The sequence below is a fragment of the Pavona decussata genome, unplaced genomic scaffold (genome assembly GCF_977016875.1).
Source record: "Pavona decussata unplaced genomic scaffold, jaPavDecu1.1 SCAFFOLD_34, whole genome shotgun sequence".
In the NCBI taxonomy this organism is placed as follows: domain Eukaryota; kingdom Metazoa; phylum Cnidaria; class Anthozoa; order Scleractinia; family Agariciidae; genus Pavona; species Pavona decussata.
Window position 1 is genome coordinate 652,953 of NW_028145457.1, and position 25,941 is coordinate 678,893.

Consider the following 25,941-nt stretch of genomic DNA (forward strand, 5'->3'; position numbering starts at 1 on the left):
GCTGATTTCTGAAACAGTCATGTAGCCTTATCCGCGCACACGACGAAAATTCACGTAATTTTATGTTCGGCTTCCAGAATCTCGCCGTCGATATTGTAAAATTTAGCAACGCGGGAGGAGCTCTCTTCATCAGGTGTTTCACTATGACAGCCGGATATTTCCCAAGGCACAGAGTATTTCCTGGTCATTTCCGCTCAACCTGAGCTCAAGCTCGGTGCAGGTGCGTTTGTCTTTGTGCGTGTTCACCTACAAGGGCTTGAAGGCGGCGCGATGGCGTTTGTCTGGGTGCCCTGGCGGATGAAAGATCAAATAGAAGTTCGCAGCTTCTTGGCAACTGCTTAAGTTGCGTACTAACTGCGAGGATCTTTCTTCTATTTGATCTTTCATCCGCAGTTCAAAATATATGCCTCATATATTTACATTCATTTATTCATCCTTCACGGGTTACGAACTCACAATATGACAAGCTTCCAATTGGCTTCATAGCTCAGTTGGTAGAGCACTGCACCGGCATCGCAGAGGTCATGGGTTTAATTACCGTTCAAGAATGAATTTTTTCAGGCTTTCTTTTCGCAACTGCTTAAGTTGCGTACTAACTGCGAGGATCTTTCTCCTATTTAATAACCAGAAACTCATCAAGTGCTAGCCAACAACTGTCTCGTATGAATGTAACTACAATTGGCGCCAAAATTGTTGACACATTCACATTTTTAACACCCTATTTCGTCACTGTGATCCCTTTTTTCTCCCCTTGCATGTCCTTTCAGCCCCCCTCCCCCAAACAATGTTCAGTTGTACGACAATTGCCGTGATTTCGTGGTACAAACAAGCAACAGTTGGATGGGGGAGCGGGGTCTTTTTTACAGTTTAATGCGCGAAAAAAAGAGTGGTGTTATTTGGTGGACTGAAATTACTATGGGAACACAATGTGTCAACTAATTATGTCGCCGATTGTAGTCTTTAACTGGCTTCACCACGACGACTTCAGGTTAAAACAGAAAATATCTATCTTTTCGAAAAACAAAAAACACAGCCGAGACTTCTTTTAAAACTGGCTTTGCCCAAATTTCTCTTTCTGCCAAAAAAATCTGAGTTGCCCAAACTTTGAAGGGGGGGGGGGGGGGGGCTGCAGCCCCCCTCGCCCCCCCGGCCCGTACGCCTATGATTAGGTTGGACTCCTGATAGGAACACTCGGATTTTTTTTACCAATACGCTTGTGTAACTTACTGAATAATACATCATTCTCATTTATTCACCAGGTTTAAAATATTCCATCACATTTATTGCATTGCGCATATGCCACACATGACATTCCAATCCAAGCAGTATCCAAGATATTAGTCCCGTGAACCTAGTTTAATGGCCTTAGCTCCCACGAGTCTCCTGTGGCTCAGTGGTAGAGCATCCGAACTAGTAATCGGAAGGTCTTAGGTTCGACTCCTGACAGGAGCACACGAATGTTTTTTTTCGAGCATGCCTGTGTCACTTACTGATCAGTAATATTCTCACTTAATTTTCTATTGTTTTGGATTCTTAGGTGAATGATAAATAATAGAATGTGATGTTAACGCCAGCAATAACACTCCCATCCGACCGCAGCCAGTGTAGGAGAAAATAAAGCAAATACTATCCTATTAATTGGCTAGTATTTTTTTTTTTAATTCCTGAATTTCTTCCATTTTTTCCTGCTACAAGGAATCCTTTTTGAATTTTTTGCTGCAAGGCTCAGACTCTCAAGGAGCGCGCTTAATGCTATGGATTTGTGCACGCAAGATATACAGCTTACTCAAGGACAGTGCGTCCTATTAAATGCAGAAGTAATTTTGCTTGGCTACTATGCGGGAAACGCTGATCTTACGCTGAGTGAATCAGATGGAGGAGTACATATTCTATTCTTTTTACTATGGCTTTCGATGCAATTCAATGCAAGTCCACATTTAGAAGAGTTATTGGGCGCCAATTTTTAAGATCTGACAAAGAGGATTCATCTTTGGGTGGCAGTGTTATCAAGCCTCTGCGCTGAAATCACACTTAAATTTTTTACATTCGCTTTTAATAACGAAAGTTGCTAAAAAAAAGACTTTCATTGAAATATACTCACACATCTTACTCTCCTCCTTTATATCTTATTATTTTAAGTAGTTGTGTTTTTTTCTGTCAAGATTGTCACAAATCAATGCTAAAATTAGAGAAATGTGTGCAAGAAGAATTTGTCAAAGTTCATGCCAACGATACACTGTGTTGCGAGGCGTTTCTTCAATAAAGTTAAATGAGACGAGATCAGAAAATAAAACTCCAAGGGAAATGATGAACATGGACTTTAAAACTGAGTTCAAAAGACTGCTCTGCAGTTAGCAATATTATTAAGCTTAGGTCAAATGACGTGTCAACACTGCAAGAAAAACTGCAAAACAGCAAACCAGCAGAGTCTTGTCAACAAAATCAAAAAAATACTGGCCTCTTTGGAGAACAAACAACCATTTTATTCCATTGCTGAGTTTTTCGTTCGTTTTACAACGTTTAGTGAGCGATAAGTTTCACTTCAAGAGAAACTATTTAACGTTTCGTCGCGCCCGATCGGACGGTAAAATGATTTCACTTCAAGATTTCCCGCGTGCTGTCAGTACCGTAACCGTGAAAGATAGGAAAATTCTGCTGCTCCCGGAGCCAGTCAGATTGTAGGATTTTCAGGATACTGCCCGCTCACAAACAGAGAAAAAAAATGAGGAAAGTGACTTACTGTCTTCGCTTCCACAAGGTGCACCGAACAAACTGAAACGGAAAAATACTCTATTGTCTTTTACGTTGAACTTTGTTTATTCATCGCCTGCATTTTCGTTTTCTTTCTCTCTCACTTTCTCTACTTTCCACATTTGTCGACATATTCAACAAGTACATGAATTAATAACTTTCTCGAACATTTCAAAGTCTGTATTTTACTAAGCCAATAACAATGAGTCTTAAATTTGCAAAAACAGACTTTTGTCACGTCACAAAAAGAGATTATGATTTATCACTAGGCAAGAAAATCCTTTAACTTAGGACGCTTTTCATGATAAAAATTTGGACACAAAAAGTGCTCTTCGGCCATTCTAACCTCAGTAGCTCAAAATACCACCACAAAGTGCGATCCCCCAGTAAGACGACAATCACCGTGTAAGTCCATCATCCGCCAATATCTCTATTAAGTCTCACCGGAATCGACTTTCAAACATCACAGATTTCAACTTTTAGAAGAAAACACCTACCCCGGAAATATGGGTTATGAATTTATTCATGCCAAGGGTCCTTTGTGACCTTAGAAGCGTTAGCATAGTACAGCCCCAAATAATTGCTACTCACTAAATTACTTGCCAAGAGAGGGGATGACGGATTATAAATATCTTATATTTCTCCTAAATCGCGCATTAGCCTCACTGGGCTACCGAGAGCAACAGGACGTTTTCAGTTTTGCATACTGAACAAGTTACCGCTTGTTGAATTCAAACTGTTAAGTCTCACTACTTTTATTTATCGTCCGTGCACTTTCCTTTCCACAGTCAGTCGACAGCTCTCCTGAAGCGCATGAAAGAAACCTTTGTTACCCAGGGTGTACAGCCCCACAATCGGTGAGTTTGAGTTAAGTTGCTCCCTTCATCTTTTGGCATATTCAACCTTAATTTTTGGTTCTTGTTCTGTCAGATGTTGGCGAAAAATGGCGAAAAATGAATACAAGAAGCTCTCCAGCAGAAATGAAGAAGAAAAAGTTAGCTTCGTATCTATTCTTTTCTTTCAATGGATGAACATTATCTTCAAGACCGGCAGTGAACGTGCTCTTGAGGAAAGTGACTTTTTACCTCTTGCTAAAGAAAACAGTACCTGCTCTGTGGTCAGGAAACTTCAAGAAAATTGGAACAGAGAAATTGAAACAAGAAAAGGAGTTGGTAAAACACCAAAATTGTGGAAAAGCGTGATAAAGATGATCTCTGTCAAAGAAATTCTGGTCCTTATCTCAATCAGGGGCGTATGTTCAATTTGTCGGCTTGTTCAACCATTGCTTCTTGGCTATCTACTAGTATCGTTGATGTCAGACGAGCCAGAGCATAGTTATTCTCTGTACGGCTGTGCAATAGCTATGGGTGTGAATGCCTTTATCGGTTGCATGTGTATGCACTATAGTGAATTCAGATATGAACTGTGGGGTATCAGAATTAGCAGCGCGCTGAAAGGAATAATTTACCTCAAGGTAAGGCAAAAAAAAATAACAAAGGAAATACAGGAAGAGCTATCCTAAGAATAAGTCAATCCTTTGTTTTAACGTGCACACTACATTTGAATATCTTAACAGGAGCGTTTCTATTAGTCAGTTGCTACAACACATTTCAAACTCTGTTGTGGTCTGTGCACGGTCAAGGCGCCAAAAACGCTAACAAAAACATATAACAAAGAAGTTTATCAGGTTTCATAACCATTGCCTTTGATTAACTATGTTAAAATCAAGCTCAAAATAAAGAACCACTGAATAACTTACAAGATTTTTAGACTAAGATAGGTAAGTGGTGTACAAACCCGCTAACTCGAACTCGGTTAGCCCATGAAAGGCCACAAATCATCTGGTCATTTTTGATATGGCAGTGAACGGTACAGTAATTCGTTTTCGGAGTGACCCAGTCCAAAGACGACATATTAACTGAGTACCTTGACGATAAATATTGCGGAAACAGTTAAAATGGACCTCTCCATACCCATTTTCGGATGGTTGGACCAAAATTTTAAGCCATTTAAAAATAGCTTAACACTTTTTGAATGAAGGACCATTCTACTGTATCAAAGCATCTTCGAAATCTATAAGTAACACAATTACTGGAATTGAATTAATGTCTGCATATTCCATCAAGTCATTAAAGAATCTAGCATTTTGACATATAACTCTTCCTTTATTAAATCTTTCTTGATCTCTGTGGATCAGGTCGGTAGCCTTGCCTCGATCCTAAAAGCGTACTCCGAAACTCTTCAACACTTTTAAAAGTCGTCTTTCAATTCTTCAGCAGATATGTCCAGAAATACACGCTAATGAGATGCATGAACTGTAGGTGTCCCTTACCCAAACTTCCACAAATAATTCTGTCAAACATGAAGTCATATGAAAATGACCAAAAGGTCTGTCATATATAAAGTACTCAAATTCAGGGATAGACATCCGGCAGACATATTTTTGCATTAAGTTCTATTCTGTTCTATATATCACTTTGACCTCGTGTTTTCGGCTTTAGAATGTCGCATAGTTTCTAACCTTAATTCCATTTTGACTAGTTTCCACAGGAGTTGTTTACCGTCTACGCAGTCAGTAATTAGTTTCAAATATTTTTCATCCCGAAAAAGGGCATGTTTATATATATATAAACAGGAGTTGGTAAAACAGTTGGTAAAGGTTCTTTGGAGTTCGACTCTTTAAACCGGGTTGTTTGTACCAAAAATACATGGATAGCAAGTGCTGCAGCTAGAAAGGAAATTCCTGAAGGTTAGTTTTCGTCTTTCTTACAAATAAAAGCCAAAGATTATTTGCGTCAAAGTGCTAAAAACTTGGATTGATATTTGTTTGGTTGAGAAACTGAAACTGAACATGAAACTGAAATCACACTTTAATTTTACATTCGCTTTTAACGAATGCTGGTCGTTTAGATTTTCAGTTAAAAATATTCACACATACTCTTTGCTCTTTCTTCACGAAAGAGTGATCTTGTGAATGGACGGACGCCGCAGATATAAAGAACCATAAACAACCTTCATTGCATGGCGTCTGAAATACTATTTGGTAAGAGGTCACCATTTATCGATTGGAATTCCAGTTGGTAGTTGTATTGATAGTGGTGCGTTAGTGTAGAGCGGTAGGGGGGAGGGGCGCTGAAACTGTTTTATATTGAAATTAAATGATAGTTTTACCTGAGCAATAGTTGGGTTACTTCGTTAGTATAATCTTCCATTTATTTAAATGTAACATTTTTGTTGATTTACAGTCGCTTCTTCTCAGCAAGGATGCATTGTCAAAGTTTTCCACGGGTCACGTGATTGACCTGGTATCAAACGATGTTCAGCGATTGGAGGAGAACACTGTCATGTTGTTTTTTAACACGGCGGCAGCAATTCTTGAGCTCCTGGTAGGAACATGGTTACTAGTTTACTTGATTGGCTGGCAGGCTCTAATGGCAGTCATTTTCTTTTGTTTTCTGCTGCCATATTTCGCTGGGTTGTCCTGTGCTGGTGCTGCACTGCGCCTGCGCACAGCTGCGTTATCCGACCGTCGAATTTCCTTGATGAACCAGGTTGTCTCTGGGATCCGCGCAATCAAAACGCAAGCGTGGGAAGATGAATACCGAGAAAAGATAAAAAACACTCGGAGGTATGTTCAGATAATGCGTAGCTGAAGTTATTCGTGAGTTAATCAATTCTTCTACAACCAGGAGACATATTCACAAAGTCCACCAAAAGTGAAGATGTATTGTTATTTAACCATAGACTATTGGAATAACAATAAACTATTGTTAAGAAAAGATACTTGGGATACATCTTAACTTAGAAGTGCATGAGAGCCTCCGGAGGTCATAAAACTAAGTCCATGTATACAGGATGTTTGTCATATGAACCTAGTTTAATGGCCTGAGCTCCCACGAGTTTCTTGTAGCTCAGTGGTAGAGCATTTGTTCTAGTATTTGGAAGGTCATCGGTTCCACTCCTATGGGGAGAACTCGGATGTTTTTCTGGGAATACCTGTGTCACTGACTGAAAAAGTGTTTGTTTTTCTTAGCCGCTGACGAGCTCGTTTACTAGCTGAAGCCATTTTACATTTTTCGGCAATTGAAGCATTAGCACTGGTCAGTGCTGCCAGTTTTTTTTTTACCAGCAGGCGTTTTCTGTCCCTCAACTTGAAAATTGATTTGAACATTTCAACATTTATTAATTGAACTGTGCTTCTGTTCTGTTCATATTGATTTGACGGACGGTAAAATTACCGAAAAGGAAATGGTCAGAAGGTAGAGTTGTCTGTCTCACTCTTCCGGCTATCAGAGTCTGGAAAATATACGGGTAAATTTTTATCAAGTTTTCCCGCCGGCGTAAAAGTTTCCCGTCTAAGGCCGTTGTTTCGATCTATAAATGTAAAAATGAAATCGTTTTTATTTCCTTATTTCCGATCTGGTATGGTTTGTGTAGCCACGAGATTATATCGATGACTAAATAAATTACGTATTGATCATCGGCAATGAACAGTGACTAATCAACTGATTACCCATCGATTACTCATTGATTCCATGATGTCATTGATGCCATCTACCAGTTACGTATGGTCTATGTCATCGAACGAAAAAACAATCATTTAAGAGCGGCTGCCTGTAAGAATCGAGACCTGCATTTCAGCGACCACTTGGTCGAATTTCTGATATTTCGTCTGAAGATATCCTTGGATTAACTATTTCCGAAAATCGTATTTTAAAGTTCCAAGGTATTTTACTTTTTGAGAAAATTGCAAGAGTTTGAAATGCGGCCTAGGTGCGGTCATGGGCCGATGAAAACCGCGAAAATTTAGGTCAAAGGACGAAGCCCCGTTCACGGTGTAAAATAACTCAATGAACTTGAAACTTTACACAAACTTAGACCAATCATCTCACAAGAAAATTAATACAATAAACATCCCAAACTCGCTGCCTGCTTTTGAAAGCATGCAGATTTGTGTACGCTACTCAAAATGGCCTTGAAACTAATGCCTATTTTCATTAAAATAAAAGTGTTTCTGGTATGTCATTTTCTCTAAATTAAATCTCATATCTCGAAAGACGAAGAAAAGAACTTTATTTGTTCCAAGTTGCAAGCTCTGATTCAAACTCTTTCCCACTCAAGGAAGATCGAATATACGTGCGATACTTGCGGCTCGCAATTCACGTCACGAATTATGAGATCAGAAGCGATTCACAAACACTTGACATCTGGAGCCCGTGAATGTTTGCAAACATCACATATTGGGCCCTAAAACTAATCAGACTGAATGAAGACAGCCACTCAATGTTTTTTTTATCCCAGATTACTTTCCTATTCTGCTGTAAAATAATATATTTATTTCGGTCAATTACATGTAGCCTAAGAAACATGTGCAACAAATTTGCATACCATTTCGACGTCGCAGGAAAAAGTAGTGCAAATCAAACTTTACAGCTCCTTTATCTTCTTAAATGAAGCAGTCGATCAGTAGAATAGAGAAAAACGTGTGACTTTGTTCCTGCCGTGTTGTTTTGAGTGTTCGTTTTTAGCAGCGACGGCTCCGAATCAATAAGCCAGTGTGACAAAATAACTGTAACTCGATATCAGCTTCGCTGATGCCTGTAACGCGCACGTGATCCTGGCCAGGCACTTACACGTTCAGGGCGCTTTTAGAAAAGTACTGCTTGTGCGCTACGACTACTCTGGTGATGATGACCTTGTCAAGCTTAAGGACTGTACAAGAGATCTGAGAGCCCACCTTTCCAGCTTTGGTTTTTCCGCCAAAATAAATTGACGTTCAAGTATTAGTGTCAGGTTTTGGTTTTTTGACTTACAATAATGCAGATCCTTGAAAGTCGATTTTTTGCGAAAAAGAAGAAATCTATCCATAACCACCAACCCCACAATAAAGATATAAAATTTGTAACTTTGAGGGTATCAGAGCAGTCAATTCCCCACCGACCAACCCGGCCTCCCCCACCCCCATCCCCTCTGGCTATTTGCGTCAACTGTGGTTCTTGTTTGCTTTCCTAAACCAGTTTTCTCGTTGTTCCTGCCAGTTTCTTTAAATTTTCGAGAAGATAGGAGTCTTGCCAGCCTTGGTTTGTCTGGTGAAGGCCACGAAAACTAACTTATTACTAGCGCAAGCGGGTGAGGGCCGTATCTACCCTATTACTAGCACGAGCGGCTGAGGGCCGTAACTACCTTATAACTAGCACGAGCGGGTGAGGGCCTTATTTCGCCTATTGATTTTCCAATTTCAGATTTCATGTTATTATTTTTTTTTCACGGAGTTGAAAGAAACTGGCAGGAGCAGCGAGAAAACGGTCTAGGAAAGTAAACAATAACCACAATGTTATTGACGCTTATAGCTAGGGGGGAGGGGAGAGGTCGGGTTGGTGGGGAATTCACTACTCAAATATACAGATTTCATATTTTTAATTGTGAGGATGGTGGTTATGGATTTTTTTTTTTCGCGAAAAAATTGACGTTCCATGGTCTGTATAACTGTAAGTTAAAAAACGAAATGACACTAAAATACTTAAATTTTTTTCGCGAAAAAATAAATACAAAGCCGGCAAGACGGGCTCTCGTATCTCTTGTACAGTCTTTTAGCTTGAGAAAGTTTTCATCTTCAGGGTAGTCGTGGCTTGGCCCACAAGCAGTACTTTTCACTATTTACAGTGTCTAAAAGCGCCCTCTACGCGCAGTATTCCATACCGAAATGCTGGCCAGGATCACGTGTGCGTTACCCACATCAGCAAAGTGAATGTTCAGTGTCACATTGGCTTATTGATTTGAGCCGTCGCTGCTAAAAACGAACACTCAAAACAACACGGCAGGAACAAAGTCACACGTTTTTCTCCATTCTACTGATCGACTGCTTCATTTAAGAAGATAAAGGAGCTGTAAAGTTTGATTTGCACTACTTTTTCCTGCGACATCGAAATGGTATGCAAATTTGTTGCACATGTTTCTTAGGCTTCATGTAATTGACCGGAATGAATATATTATTTTAGAGCAGAATAGGAAAGTAATCTGGGATCAGAAAACATTGAGTGACTGTCTTCAGTCAGTCTGATTAGTTTTAGGGCCCAATATGTGATGTTTGCAAACATTTACGGGCTCCAGATGTCAAGTGTTTGTGAATCGGTTCTGATGTCATAATTCGTGACGTGAATTACGAGCCGCAAGTATCGCACGCATATTCGATCTTCCTTGAGTGGGAAAGAATTTGAATCAGAGCTTGCAACTTGGAACAAATAAAGTTCTTTTCTTCGTCTTTCGAGATATGAGATTTAATTTAGAGAAAATGACATACCAGAAACACTTTTATTTTAATGAAAATAGGCATTAGTTTCAAGGCCATTTTGAGTAGCGTACACAAATCTGCATGCTTTAGAAAGAGGGCATCGAGTTTGGGATGTTTATTGTATTAATTTTCTTGTGAGATGATTGGTCTAAGTTTGTGTAAAGTTTCAAGCTCATTGAGTTATTTTACACCGTGAGCAGGGCTTCGTCCTTTGACCTAAATTTTCGCGGTTTTCATCGGCCCGTGACCGCACCTAGGCCGCATTTCAAACTCTTGTAATTTTCTCAAAAAATAAAAAACCTTGGAACCTTAAAATATGATTTTCAGAAATAGTTAATCCAAGGGTATCTTCAGGCAAAATATCAGAAATTCGACCAAGTGGTCGCTGAAATACAGTTCTCGATTCTTACAGGCAGCCGCTCTTAAGTTCAGGAACAGAAAACGCCCTGCTGGTCAAAAACTGACAGCCTGATCAAAGCTGGGAAAACTGCGGGGCAATTTAAAGTTGCTTGAGCCAAAAAAAAACGAAGTGGTCAGTGGATAACGAAATTAAAATCATGGTGGACAGTGAATTCGTTTCAATGTGATGGACTTATCTCGTTGCACGACAACCTTAATGAAACTCTTGTAACGTTTTTAGTACGATCAAATTGATAAGAAATGTTAAATCCTGCTTCGTGGAGAAATATCAAGGCGGTTTATCTCATTTCTTGGTTTGTTGCTAACATCCGTTGATGACATGCCCGATGGAAGTATGATCGCGTTCGTCGAATATCACAACTTTCACCTTCCACTTGTTGAACAGAAACTGGATGGCGGCCAGATATTTTAACAGATTTTCGCAGACGATGGGTGGAACTTTCCACTAATATGTAGAAGAGCCTGTGAGAACGAACCGCTTTTGCAATGTATTCGCCTGAACTTGGGCTAAATCACATGTTGCGATAAGTGCTAAAAGTAGATAAACTTTGTGCCCTCATATTTATTACAGTAATTAAAACTTATGCTTGCAATTCATCATATTTGTAAACTTGAAGAGTCATCGTTAATAACTCGCGAATTAGTAGGTTTTGAATAATCTGTATTCTCCAGAACTAACAGCTGCAAGTCTTGGAAAATTCAAGATTTCACCAGTGGGTTTCGAGCACAGCCTGGGGTGCGAAAGACTCGAATCACAAAATTTTAAGAAAATTGAATTACTCCATCCGTATTTCATATGTGCTACCTGCCTGCCAAGAAAAGTTGAATAAAGAGTTATCAGCGAAATCTATTTTTTAGATAAACATTGAATATGAGGTTCTGAGGGAGAGTCGCTCTGAAACATAACAAACAATCCTTTCACGTCTTAATTCATATTATCTCATATAACATGTTCTATTCTCTTATCGTTCTTTTAAACAATCCTATGTTACCGCTTAGTTATCTTAGGACTTTATCTTTACCTTTTCCAGACAAGAGGTCAACATTATTCGTATGAAGAGTGCCGTATTGTCAGCCATTGTCGCTTTGGAATACACTTCAGTATCAATTGCAACCCTGGTGTCTGTCATCACTCTTATATTAACCGGTCAGCCACTCACACCAGTTGATGTTTTCATGCTCGTCTCTTTTGTGAACATTCTACGACTTTCAGTTTGCGAGACGTTGGCCTATAGCTTACTACAAACATACGACGCCTATGTTTCTCTCCGCAGATTGGAAGAATTTCTTCTTCTCGAAAATCTACCTTTCATCTGCTTTGATCAGGCCCCTGACAACGGAATTATCCCCCACGCAAACTTTTCGTGTTCAAATAGAAACCTACGGATCGATCCTCGGGTAAAAATTCATGACGTTTCCGCTGCTGACACGTTGAAAGAACCGCACAGTCCGACTTTGAGCGTGTCAAGTCTTACAAAGAGACAAATCAAACGAGAGGCTGAATTTATTCTACAAGATATAAATTTTTCCGCAGCTCCAGAAAGTTTAACAGTCATCACTGGACCAGTTGGTAGTGGCAAATCTGTTCTTCTTTCGGCGATTGCTGGCGAGGTTTCCGATATAAGCGGGATTATAAGGTGTCCAGGAACTCTCGTTTATGTGCCTCAGTTACCATGGGTCTTTTCTGGGACATTAAGAGAAAATATTTTGTTTGGTGAGCCATACGATGAAGACAAATATTTCAGAATAATCAAAGCATGTGCTCTAATAAAGGATATCGAACAATTTCCCGACTGGGATGAAACGGTTGTTGGAGAACACGGTGAAGTGCTTAGCGGAGGTCAGCGTGCAAGAGTAGGTTTAGCACGCGCTGTCTATTCCGACGCAGACATTTACTTGTTGGATGACCCTTTAAGTGCTGTAGATTTGAAGGTTGGCCAACATATCTTAAGCGAGTGCATCAAAGATCTATTGAGTCATAAAATCCGAGTGGTGGCATCTCATCAAGAATACCTCATGAAAGAAGCTGACAACGTTATTGTTTTGTACAAAGGGCGTGTGTTAGGAGAAGGACGTTTCACTGAGGTAAAAGAAAAAGGTATTCTGAATACAACAGTTGACCCGCTCTATAAGAAACTGAACGGAAATGAGTCAGATAACGTCTTTATTGAGGAGAGAGAGGATATGGATGAAATTTCTTGCCCATGTCGAAGAATTGTCTCCCCAAACTTTGAACCTGAGAGTCTACCATTAACGGAGGAAGATCGCTCTATCGGAGTGGTGTCATCTAAACTTTACTGGAAGTACTTCAGAAGCGGAGCATCTACGCCGGTGATCTTTGCAGTAGCGTTTCTGTGCCTTTTTGCTCAAGGTAAGCGAAAACAATTTATTTTCCTGAGTTAGATATCGTTCAGTATGAACTGCCTTTGTCAACTTAAGTCCCCTCAGTTTATTCCAAGATTTACTAAAATTCTACCATTTCGCATCAGTTTAGTTTCTTTTGTAAAAACCAGAAATAGATGTTCGCATCGTAGGAGACAGCAAGTCAGCATTATATAACAAATATAACATCTCTAGTTTCGATAGCTACAAAACCGATGTAGACTATGTCATCTATCAACACTTATTCTTAACCACTGTTGAACTTTCATTTATATTTTTCATCATTGAACTCTTACATAGAGACTTGGAAAGCAAGTCTTGGAAACGTACATTACATACAACCTTGAAAAATAATAATAGTATATTAATAATAACTTTCACAAACTGAAGACATTTAAGTTTTACATAAAAAAAGAGAGGGAAATGCAGCTCTAATTGTTGAGAATATTTAGTGTATATCCCCTCACAGGTTGTCCGCTTTAAGACTGCAGGTCAGCTTAAAATAGGTTCTGGTTTTCATTTTTTGGTTCGGAGATCTGAAACAACTGAGAACGTTTGTTCTTAACTGGATATGGGTAACGTTGTGTGCATATAAGTATGAGAAAGTTAACGGAAGACAAAAAATGTAGCGTTGATGAGTTAGTGTTGTTCACAGGACATAAAAATTGGGTTTACATGCATGTCAATCGATTGCTAACCTTTTCTGTGTAGGTTTGTTAATTTTTGTTTACGTGTCCTTGTCTAGAGAAAGGATGTTAAGATTCGCCATTTTGAAAGTGGCACAGTGCGTTGTTGTTTTAGCGACATTTCATTGAGAGGTTTCTACGTGTAGAAACACACAAACGTCGCCGGCTTCCACGCGTGCAGTATGACTCTAGGAGTTTATTCAAACGTCCAACTAAAAAAAAAGACTGGCCCGAAGGAGGCGAATGCTAATCTAGGCGGGCCAGAGTTACAACTATTAGAGGATAAATTTAAATTAATATTATTATACTTATTACAAGCAAAGACATTTAGAACAATAGAAACGGATTTCAGGAAAGGTAAAGGGGTCGTAAAGAAATCTCGAGGAAAACAAAAAAGTTGAGAATTAACGAGTTGTAACTAATTAAATCAGCCGGTGGTTTATGAACTTCAAACTTCAAGTTCGGAGTGTTTATCTGTTTTTTTTTTTTTTTTTTTTTTTTTTTTTTAATTACAACCATTGAGACCTTGAGTAGTGTTGTAGGTATCGCCCCATACTAGTGATACACGGATTAGGAAGGCTTTTAAGTATGTTTTAGTTTATATAACATTTTATAATTAGAGAGGAGTCTCTTTAAATTTCCAACTTTAATTCGTGTAAATGTACTTCCCGGCTCAGGTTACAATCACCGATGAAATCCAAACATTCAAATCAGTTTTCTACATGTGTGAAGTTGACACTACCATTTTTTCTGCCTATTTTAACAGGGTCATTGCCTACGGGTCATTTCCTTATGGTGTTAAATCGAGTATAACATATAATGGATTTGAAGGAACCGAGAACACGTGCATCATCTTTGAGATCGAGAGACCTCGGCAACGCTATCCGTTTTAAAAACAGGTTTTTCTTGATACATCAAGCATTTACTGCTCTGTGTGGCAATCCCTAGGATTTCAGCCATGATTATAGATCGTGGCTTAAATAAAATCCTAGACAAATAGATTCCATTTTGCCGTGGGGCTGTACTCTGATAACGCACAGATGACGCCAAAACGTGGCGAGACCTAAGAAGTACGCTCGAGCCGCAGGCGAGTAGCGTGACTGATGTTCTTACCACGTTTTGACGTCCTCTGTGCGTTATCAGAGTACAGTCAGACGGCAAAATGGAATCTATTTGTTTCATACAATAACAAAAACATATCAACACATTTCGTGAGAGAGCATCGCATTGACTGAGCTGAACATGCACCGAACGTGCGCCGGTCACACCACTGGATGACGTCATTCCTGCGTCTATACTCTTAACACAGACTCCGCTACACCAATCAAATCGCGATTTTTACACTGTTCATTGTATAAATACCTGATGTTACATTACTGATCATGCCACAATAAAATCTCGAAGGTCCAAAGAGAAACAAACTCCAGAGAGTGCCTTAACAGTTGACATACTCCCGTACAGACAAACATATTTTGACTGAGTACATTGATCATCAGACAAAAGATATTATCTTGGTCATTTTAACGCTGTTCTATGTTCTAACGCTTTCTACCTTTATTTCGGTAGCAATGATAGTTTCTCCTGACGCATGGCTCTCGCTTCTTTCAAAGAAGCATCCAGCAGATCAACGACACAAGATAAACCTGACTATCTATGGCTGTCTGGTCGGTGCATCCTTTGTTTTTGGCATCATTCGAGCGTATGGATTCCTTTCTGTTTGTCTGAGATGTTCAGAGCGTCTTCATGATAAAATGGTTTGGGCTGTTTTACAAGCACCAGTTCTTTTCTTCGACTCAAATCCCGTGGGAAGAATCATGAATCGCTTCTCTAAAGATATAGGCTGTTTGGATGAAGTTTTACCTAAAACATTCCTGCGGTCAATCCAGTTTATACTAGTGTTATTTGCAGGAATTCTTGTTCCAACTGTCACAAATCCATGGCTTCTGGTTGTTGTTGTTCCGTTAGCCATTTTGGTAGTTTTCATCTCGAGGTATTACCTGAAAACATCACGAGAGCTCAAACGGTTGGAGTCCATATGCCGCAGTCCAGTCTTCTCTCATATTTCGGAAACCCTGGATGGACTGGAAACGATTCGGACAAGAGGAAAACAAAGATATTCTGTGGATCACTTTTACAGGTACAAAATCTCACTTTTAGAATTCAAACCCGTAAGCACTCAATTTTAGAACAAAGCAACCAAACATCTATTTCATTTTAAAACATATAAACTGAACTGAGAAATGAATAACACAAAAGCTGCGCCTACTACGAGATAATCGAAATTTATAAACGTGAATTACCGGCGCGACAATTGTATTATTTTTTCGCAGCTGCTTTAATTGCGTACATAACTGCGATCTACGCATAGTATCTACACACATATGAGTTTCATAAATTTCACTTGCAGCTCTGCACCTCTACGTAATACGTATCTACGTATTACTCTAAGTACTACGTTCGAGGGCTAAATGGTATTAACCAGGGGAACTTCAGTAATTAATACTTTTTTCTAAATTAAGAAGAGTCACAGGGGTAAACAAAGACCGTTATCTTCAGAATGATCAAAGGTTTTAAACAAATTGTAAGATGAACAAAGACGAGTTTAGTTAAGGTTCATTCAGATCTCTAACAGGAAAATTCAAGCTTAAAAATGTCTACTTCAAAACTCTCCTCAGTAGGGAAAAACATCCTATCTGTTTTAATATACTTTAAAAAGAATGTTATAATGCCCAAAAAGGTATTGAGAAGACAAAAACACCTGGCAATGACGTCCTTATGGCAGAGTTCTGCATCATGAGTATTTTAGCCAATCCTTGGAAAACGTATAGTACAATTTTCAGGTTTCAAGTTTTATTTATTCACAACAGAACCAACTAGGCTGGCTTGCAAATAGCGAAGAGCTTATCGCGGCAAGCCAGCCTTTACACAAAATAATTTTTTTTTTAACATTACATACAACAATAACAATGATGATGTGTGAAGAGGCAAGCTAGACAATAACGATGTGTAACAAGGAAGACTAAGTCTAACTAAACTTCGGTTGGAATTCTAATCTTTCATTTTATTAATTATGGTATCTATCTCGACATAGGAGTTTTCAATTTCCGTGAGGGTAAAAGGCGGAAAGAGTTTGCGGAATGGTATGTGGCATGGCGTGCGGAATGGCATAATTACGCGAAATACGATTTACGCGGGGAATAAATTAACTGAAGAGCGCATCCTGTTTTCGCGCCAATTTTATAAGAGCAGCAGCTTTTTTGATGCTGCGGACTCTTGCTAAATATTAACAACAATTCGAGGATTTGATCGTCTGATGGTTGATTTGGAAGAAGTAAGGGTAAAGAAAGCGATGAAAACTGTTTATAGGTTTCGCATTCAAGGAACTATGAGTAAATCCGTAGTAAATTAAATTTCATGTTCACTTTACTCCATGCGACTTCGGTTGACAAAAATAACGTGGCAGCGTGAAGTTTTCTCAGGACAAAGATTGATCCTTTACCTTTAACATTTTTTTCTTTTTTTTTTAAACCCCCGGTAAAAGATCAATTATCATACCCTGTATGCTCGATGATTCATTTATTATGAGCGGGAAAATGAACAACAATTTGACCAAAATGCATTTGTGATAAGAATAGTTTCACAACCTTTCACACAACCAGTGTCGATAATTAGTCACCATACTTGTCATCTGCTTTTTTGCTCTAGGGCTTTTTCGCTTTTAAATCTCGTTCTAGGTTGGGACGTCTGGCACTGAAAAACCTTAATTAAAGACGGATTTGTTTAGTTCGATATCGCGTAACTGAACTATAGTTACCTGAATCGCCGTATTGAATAGCTAGGTAGCTAGCTCAGCAGCTCAACAGTGACTTGCGTACTCGTCGCTCGACGAAAATGTAAGGTGAGAAAAAGTAGAACATATTTTTCCCATGAGTTGTACAAATTGTAACCGTCAAAGAGTCTGATAAAATGACCGAGTTTAGATTTAAAATTTCTCACATAATAGTTTTGGCCTTGGACTGATGTTGTTTCTCCAGTCTGGTGATGCTTTTTGTCCAGGCTACTCGCTGCCACGTTCTTTTTGTCAACTAGAAATTTAATTTATTCTTAGTTCCTTGAATGCGAAACTTCAACGATTTCTTCACGGCTCACTTCCTAACCAGCGATCAGACATGTTCTATCCCAGGCGTATATTTTCTTATCCTTGATCTGTTGTTTGGCTGTTTAATAGTCCGCAACATCGAAAAAACTGCTGCTCTTATAAAATTGGCGCGAAAACAGGATGCGCTCTTCAATTAATTTATTCCCCGCGTAAATCGTATTTCGCATAATTATGCCATTCCGCACGCCATGCCACATACCATTCCGCAAATTCTTTCCTCCTTTTACCCTCACCGTTTCAAGTTTTTGTCGTTATGGTTTTTTTAAAAGAGTTTTGGGATAGGTTTTTGAGACTAGTTGGTATCCCATTCCAGATTTTAACGCCAACACGCGAAAAGGCCTTAGTTTGAACGTTAAGCACGGATTGTTTAGTAAAATAATGTTCAGATGTTGATGAGCGTGTGCTGTAAGAATTAACGCTGGTAATTTTAGAAGTACGTAGTTAGTTTCAATTAATTAAGCTAGGTAGCCTTCTTTCATTGTAATTGGTGAGTCTGATCTGTGAAAAGCAGCGAAACCTATGTTTGATGCGTTTTTAAGAACCCTATTATTATTGTCATTTAGCGGAATACATAATTATGTAGGGATGTACAATTTCGGTTGAATCTATAAATTTTGGACGTCACACCGTATTGAAAGAAAAATTCTAAGCTTTCGACTCTGCTAAAGTCTTGTTCACAGTGAGTTGGTCAGGTCACGTGACATGTGACCTGACCAGCCTTTTCCAGATCGCTGGAGGGTTGTATCTCTCTCCGTCGCTATCTAGGGCCGGCTTCTGGGCTCTGATGTAAATTGCCTCCCGAACTCCTCTCGTAAACCTGTCTGGAATTCTGTCCAAAATCCGTACCTCGTCAAGGTGGACATCGTTTCTGGCTTGTCCTTTCTTCCTGGTTGTTCAACACGAAAGCAGGTAATAAGATTTCGTTTTTAAACAGTCCGATGGGGAAGAACAGAATCGGCGAATTTATTTCAAGTGCCACGAAGAACTTTCCACTGTCGACGGGCGGCAAACTGACAAACCATTGAGTCAGAAAAACCTGCATCAAAACTCTTCCTGATTCTGATGTGTCCCACAACAGTACAGTGGAACTGAGTGGTCACAAGAACCTTAAAAGCCTTGACAGCAACGCCGTAGCATCGCAAGAACAGCAGCGCCGGATGTCTAAAATACTCAGTGGCGAAGTCAGCATAAAGCCAAAAGCATCGAAGAAGAGTAAAAAGAAACATTATTGATGCTACCGTTAAGGATTCTATCCAGACACAAGGCATATTTTCAGGAGCAAGCATCGGTATAATTAACATCCAAAATCTTGTCCTTCCTGGAACATCTGGCTCCAAACAAGCTTCAGAAATTCATGCGACTTCCAAGAAAAGTCGCCATCATATAATCGAGTCTCAGATGAGGAGAACTAGCATTATTTTTTGTAATCGGTGTTTTAGATAAACTGCTGAGATTTCCTTTTACGTATTGTATCAAAATCTGGATCACATTAAACGGCAAAAATACGAAATTTTGGTTGTAAATTTTGTCAGAAATAATTGAATTAAAATAAACTTTTCCAGGTTCAGTTTTCAAAATACACTTTACTGGCCTCTCAGATGAATTACGTGATATGATTGTTTCTTTGAAAATGCGCGCAAAGCAAGGCAAATGAAGACCACGCTGAAAATAATAAAAGAAAAATGAAATTGTGGTGAAAGAAAAGATTAGTGATCATATAATAAAATGCTTATTGACTGAGTTTAGGTCGGGCAGGACGGGAAAATATTTGGCTCTCGATCATGTCGCACGCGCGAGGTCCGTATGCCTTGACCTCGGGCCAAATATTTTCCGTACAGCCATCCCACTTTTGTCAATAAGTACAAAATCTAAACAGTGAAAAAGAATCTGTTATCCTTCGAGTTACTAACGTGTATTAAATGCAAACCCTGCTTTACAAATAGTAATCCATGAAAAGCCTTTTGGCTCAATCCCATTATTTTCCGTCACCAAGTGAATTATAAGACATTATATTTTGCTAATCTGAATGCATTTTTAGGTTTGAGTTAAAACGTTTTAAAACTCCGCTGCTAAACAGAATTATATTCGCGTATAAATTAACGTGTAACATTTGCTCCAATGGCAAATAGTAAATGCTTACTTGAACAATCAAAGCTCGTCCTTTACTTTTGTTCTGCTATAAATAGGTAAGGCGCCCGTCTCAAATCTATACGGTTAGAAGGTTTTATAAGTCTGGCTTTAAGTGACTACATTTTACTTTTCCCCGTAGATATCAAGATGTTCATAATCAATCATTCATTTTGGTGGTGGCTAGTGGTAGGTGGCTAGGTGTACGTTTGGATCTTCTCGCTTCCCTGTTAACTGCTACTGTAGCTTTTGCTGCAGTTTTGGTGTCTCAAGACCCTGGTACGTATGCGTACAGTTTTGAATAGAATAACTTTTACAACGTTGTATCAGATAATTTATATTAATGAAGTAAACTGGCCACCGTGAAGAGACCCAAAGCCGAAATTTTGAGCACTAACCCTGCTTTACAGGCTTAGAATGGTTGGAGATCAAGATTGAAGTGTGGATGGCGACCCAATTCGGGACCCACGTGATCTGTTGAAATGATATATTTTATTTACCACAAGGACGTGACCTTCACTTTATGCAAAAGAAAAATATAATAATAATGAACTTTATTTATGTGTAAAATAAACCTTCAGTGGATATATATTGATGAAATAGGGAGGAGAGCAGGCGACAGTTTCCGCGCACATTAACAATGGCAAGACCCTAAAAGAAATGTCAAAGATTCATTCAACCCATTCGACCGACACTTAACTGAAACTTCCTAACCATTCTAACCAACACCCTGACAGCCTGTGCGGTACCTCTGTACCCTACATCAGGGAAAGACGGAGATCTGGTGCTCTTTGCCCCCACGAAATCAAGGAGCGGCATGCTCTGGGGCCCCCAGCATGTTTTCCGCGAAAACGGCGATGCAATAGAACAAAATCCGTTAAAGATGAAATGTTACAAAACTCTCAGTTTTAGGGCTTCCGTCGCTAGAGGGATTACATATAAAAACGTCAATTTCTCCATGATAAGAACAAGCGTAAAACGACTTTGGGTAATAATGATCTGTAAAATCGAACTATAAACAAACACCAAGACCCTGAAAGTTCTCTTGCGGTAGGTACACGGATCATTACTACCAGGTAAGGCTTTTCATGGATTCGCGATGGACAGTTTCTATCAAAAATTCAGTCGACCAATTTTCTACATCCCATTAAAAACTGATCATATAAGCGAATTCTATGATGAGTGTCCAGTGTACTCGCGAGATGCGAAGTCCTGAGACTTATAACCCCAAGCCTTTGACCTGCTCACCACATGAGTCACCCATAGCTCAGTGGTAAGAGCCTCCAGACTAGTAGCTGGAAGGTCGTGGGTTCGTTTACCGCTGGTGGCTCGCCAATTTTTTCCGAGAATTTTCATCGTGGACATATTATCTATTTCATAGCATTGGGTGGTTGGCTGGTCGCTAAATCTGTACGTATGTTGGCAAACTAAGTGTTTTTTACTCATTACATGATCCAGCTATTTGCTGTCTTTGTCTACAGGTTACAATTGCTCACTTGTGGTCACTGGCTTTCCGTTATCAATGCAAATAGTGATCCAAACAGTCACACATTTCCCATTTTGTGATTTAACTCAGAAAAAAAATTAGAAAAATGCTCTGAGTGTGACATTGGCTTAGTACTGTTCACCGTTAAAATCTGGTGGTGCTTTTCGAAAGATACCAATAATTTTTAAAAATAGTTTTATCTGCTTATCCAAAATAATTTAAAACATCACTTCTAACGTCAATAACACCAAGACAAGTGCCTCTATCAACAGTGAAACATTATATATTCTACTGAATTAAGCCTCTCTCTCTTTTATTAGCCTTTGCCGGACTTGCCTTAGTATACGTCATCCAAACTGTAAACTTGACTCAATATGCTGTAAGGAAAACATCAGATGTGGAGAATTACATGACGTCGGTTGAAAGAGTCATGACGTACACTAAGCTTGATTCTGAGTCTGGATACAACGTGCAACGACTTCCCCCGGAATTCTGGCCTGGTGAAGGAAAGATCACGTTCCAAGACGTATCACTGACGTACTATCCGGGGGGGCCCCAAGTGCTTAAGAAAATGAATATTAACATCAAAGGGGGAACAAAGATCGGCATTGCTGGGCGCACGGGTGCGGGGAAGTCGTCATTTGTAGCTGCTCTCTTACGCATGCCAGACGCTGATGGAGATATTACAATTGATGATGTTCCAATAAAGGATATTCAGCTTCAAAGCGCGCGAAGATGTATATCCGTTCTCGGCCAAAGTCCAGTTCTCTTTAGTGGAACACTGAGGAAAAATCTCGATCTTATGGAGAAATTTCAGGACGCAGACTTATGGCGCACGTTAGAGGATGTGCAGCTGAGAGATTTGGTAGAAAGTCTAGATGGACAGTTGGATCACGAGCTGTTGGAACATGGTGCAAATGTCAGTGTAGGGGAGCGTCAGTTAATTTGTTTGGCTCGTGTGTTGTTGCAGCAAAACAAGATCGTCATCTTGGATGAGCCTACTGCGCATGTTGATCCCAACACAGAAGAAACAATCTGGCAAGTGGTACGTGACAACCTGAGAAACTCCACAGTGATAACTATTGCTCATCGTTTGAACACAATTAGAGACTGTGACATGATTTTAGTTTTACAGAATGGGATGATTGTTGAATTTGACAAGTTTGATGCACTAATGAACAGGAAAGATAGTATCTTGGCTGAAATGGCTCGAGTAACAGACCCACATATCTAAACAAATCGATAGCGAAGCAATGAGGTACATATCTCTGAAGCAACTATTTACCGAAGAGAACAATTGCTTTTCATGTGTCCATTTTATACATGAATATCTGCTACAATGGTATATCTGCTGCAATGTATAATGACAGGAGATCTTAGCCTATGGGATGATTGTTAAATTTGAAAAGTTCAATGAACTAATGAACAGAAAGTAACTCCTTGACTCAAATGGCTGGCGGAGCAGGCCCAGATGTCTAATAACATTAAAGAATAACCTTTATAAGCAAGGTTTCAATACCAAGACTCTCTGAACCACAGAAGTATGAGAAAAAATCAACGATTAATGAATGCTATGAAAACGTACTTTAATATCGGCAGGGGGTGAGACAGGATGCCGTTTGGTCACCACTTTTATTTATTTTAGGTCTAGAAGTTCTTATATGCTGTACTCAGTAAAATGGTGACATCCATAGGTACCAAGGTTGGGAATGAAGAAGTTAAACTCATCTCTTTATTGATAATATGTCACGTTTCTGCAAACAAGTCGTCATTTGAGTACTTAGTACATTACCTTGATCACTTCTTCGTTTTGTCTGGTCACAGAGTAAATGTAGAAAAGATGCTATTTTTCAGTCTTGGAAGACAATGTTGAAGGCCACCCCCCATAAATTTAAGACCTCACTGAAAAATCTTGGTGTGCATTTCAGCTATCATGATACGTGTAGAAAAAGTTAAAATTTGAGGAGATCCTTAAATAGTTTTAAAAAAGTAGAGAAGTAGAGAGGACACACAATGATTTTCATTGTCTCGCATAGATCGAGTTTTGATAAAAAATAGAATAGTTAACTGTATTAACTGCTCTACTTAGGACTAGAGATACAGCATAACTTTCTTCGTCAAGGACTTTCGTTATCTTATCTATTAACTCTACCAAGCAGTCAGTCGTGGTGTTTTCAGATCTACAGCCATGTTGATTACATAGCAAAATATTTAAGTGATTGTTAGCTGATTAAAAATGCACCTTTCAAAAATTTTACCAAATGCAGGAAGAACTGATATGGACCGGTAGTTACTGCATGAGGGGCGAGGATTTCTTAGTACCGATGCTTCCTAATATTAAGAAGACCTCCATTTCATTTAGTTTGATAAAGCGAAACGTGCCTTTGTCCCTCTTCATATAAGACGAAAAACGGCGTTCTGCTTTAGACAATTTAGATGCAAGTTCAGTAGCAACATTTCAGAAGTACTTGATAATAGCATCGATATTGAAGCTGGTAGTTGGAGGGTTTTTTATCTTTAACTTGGAAATTTTCAATATGTGAAGACGGCCGCTTTTAATTAATTATTAGATTATCGTTTTGCACTAGTTGGTGTTTGTGGAGTCTTTAAATACATTTAGTACGGTAAATTTTATTGATTAAGGCGAGTTTGTTTCGTTAAATTTTGTATTGATTTTAATAACAAAGTTGCCAACCATTTTTTATACAGCTGATCATGAAAATTAATCGATGTCCTTAAACCTATAGTTATCCAGGGTCTGTTTGATTTACTTTTAACCTTAATTGATTTTATAGATTTAATATTATAGATTTGGTATTATATTCACAAATGGTAAACTATATGCTTGTTTGTATCTACTCTTTTCCTGTAAAGTAACAGGCATTTCGTGGAAAGAGGTTCTATCATGTACACGTCGTCACAGTAATAAAGACATGGAAATCTCAATTTAGATGTTTGTTTGGCATATTCGAAATCGATAAGGAAAACTTTGAAATGACTTTTCGACATAGTTATTTCTTGCGAGCATATACCATTCAAATCATTTCATTGTCAAACGCCTTCATAATGTACGAACTCGCGGTTGTAAATGTGAGCCCGCTGCAGTAGTCTAGCTACTACTTCTTTTATGTCTGTAATTCGTCAAAATGGCTAACAATCGAGCAATCCTGTTATATCTGATATTCGTGAAAACGGCTAAAAATCGAGAAATATGTCAATATTTTTATTTCTCACATTCATCAAAACGGCTAGAAATTCATTCATTCTATGTCTAAAATTCTTCAAAATAGCTAACAATCTAACAAACAGTTCACCACTTTATTAATAAAAAAAAAAAAAACACTTAAGAGTCATTGTCTGAGAAAACCAGGCAGAGGTGAAAGATGGGGGTCGGCCGATTTCCTTCAAACTTTCACCATTTAATGTCTGTCCGAAATGATAATGAATGATGCTATTTAGCAATTCTCCTGCCGTTGCGTTTCGTAGTTTGACCACCCCCCCTGGTTTTGACTCTCACTGACCCTGATGTCACGCAAAATATATGCAGAATTTGAAGCTCAATAAAATATATTTCGCGTCATTTCTGGGGACTCATATCGATTGCTTGTATTGTTTACCGTCTAAAAAACGTTGTTAACGGAAAATATCCCGACTTAACATAAAACTTAATTTTTTATAGAATTTTGAAATTTCCTTGCGATCGCAAAAATGTCTTGGGCCAAATGTGAGGCAATTTCGAAACGGTTTTTCTCAGAGGTGCGGCGTTTCTTTCCGAAAATTTCAAGATATATTTTAAGCCAAACATCTGTTCTCCAAAAATCAGCAAACTCTAACTTGAGCCATTAAAATGCGTTTGAATGAGCCACGCTCGAAGTCAAAGATTATTCGGTATTTTTGCTAATAAAGTTCCACAGCGGGTTTTTCTTTATTTCATCTTCTTCTTCTTTTTTTGTTTTTTATTTTGGGTTTTTGGATAAGCTCGATGAAACTATCTTAACTCTCCGAGGTAGAACTTCCCTGGAAGATTTAGTTGAGTGTCGCTTTGGGCAGCAATAACATCAAATTGGTGTTAGCTCACACTTGATTTGATAAAGCGTGACATGTCACGGTAAATGGCAATTTTGTCAAACGTCATCATAAACAGAACACATTTCCCGCTTCTTTTAACATTTCCATTTTAAACTTGGTAACAGCAAGCTTTTCCCTGATACTAGATGAAGTCTTGGAGTCAGTCTGTTGTCGATAATTGTTAACTAAAATAAAAACAGCAACAAATACCTGTGAAACTTGCCACGGCAAGAGAAGCTTGATGACCGAACCTCCGGTATGTTCGTTACATAAAAGACAATTGAAAGAACAACTAATCTTTCTTTTGTAATGCGTTGGGTTCCGCCATGGATCTGAAGTGCTCTTTCTGGTCTGTGGATTCGTCTTGCTATCCTGTACACGAGATATTGAATCGCATTTCGTCAGTCCTGGTTTGGGAAGCAAGCGTGGCGCGATGGGTTCAAAGATCTCCGAAGCCGATTTGATTCTCAACAGAGCAGGTAAATTTGATGTCCCTGGAGACGAGAAGAGAGGAATGGCTGTTTGCCCCAGACATCGCAGGAACCTTACAACAGATTGGACCAGCCAAAAA

The 25,941-nt window shown here is 39.0% G+C and overlaps 1 protein-coding gene across 1 annotated transcript; it reads left to right on the plus strand.

Moving 5' to 3' along the window:
* Nucleotides 1–3,694: 3,694 nt before the first annotated feature.
* On the plus strand, nucleotides 3,695–24,212 carry LOC146484339 (ATP-binding cassette sub-family C member 4-like). Its single transcript, XM_085104879.1, has 6 exons — nucleotides 3,695–4,225; nucleotides 5,997–6,379; nucleotides 11,494–12,833; nucleotides 15,097–15,667; nucleotides 19,959–20,095; nucleotides 21,623–24,212. The coding sequence occupies exons 1-6, from the start codon at nucleotides 3,695–3,697 to the stop codon at nucleotides 22,534–22,536; spliced, it is 3,876 nt and encodes a 1,291-aa protein (XP_084961005.1). The 3' UTR covers nucleotides 22,537–24,212.
* Nucleotides 24,213–25,941: the final 1,729 nt, after the last annotated feature.

Bases quoted from the DNA above. Each gene is read 5' to 3' on its own strand.
- LOC146484339 (XM_085104879.1), top strand. From the start codon at position 3,695: ATGGCGAAAAATGAATACAAGAAGCTCTCCAGCAGAAATGAAGAAGAA. The intron at 15,668-19,958 runs GTACAAAATCTC...TTTTCCCCGTAG, and splicing joins TCTGTGGATCACTTTTACAG to ATATCAAGATGTTCATAATC. The intron at 20,096-21,622 runs GTACGTATGCGT...CTCTTTTATTAG, and splicing joins TTTGGTGTCTCAAGACCCTG to CCTTTGCCGGACTTGCCTTA.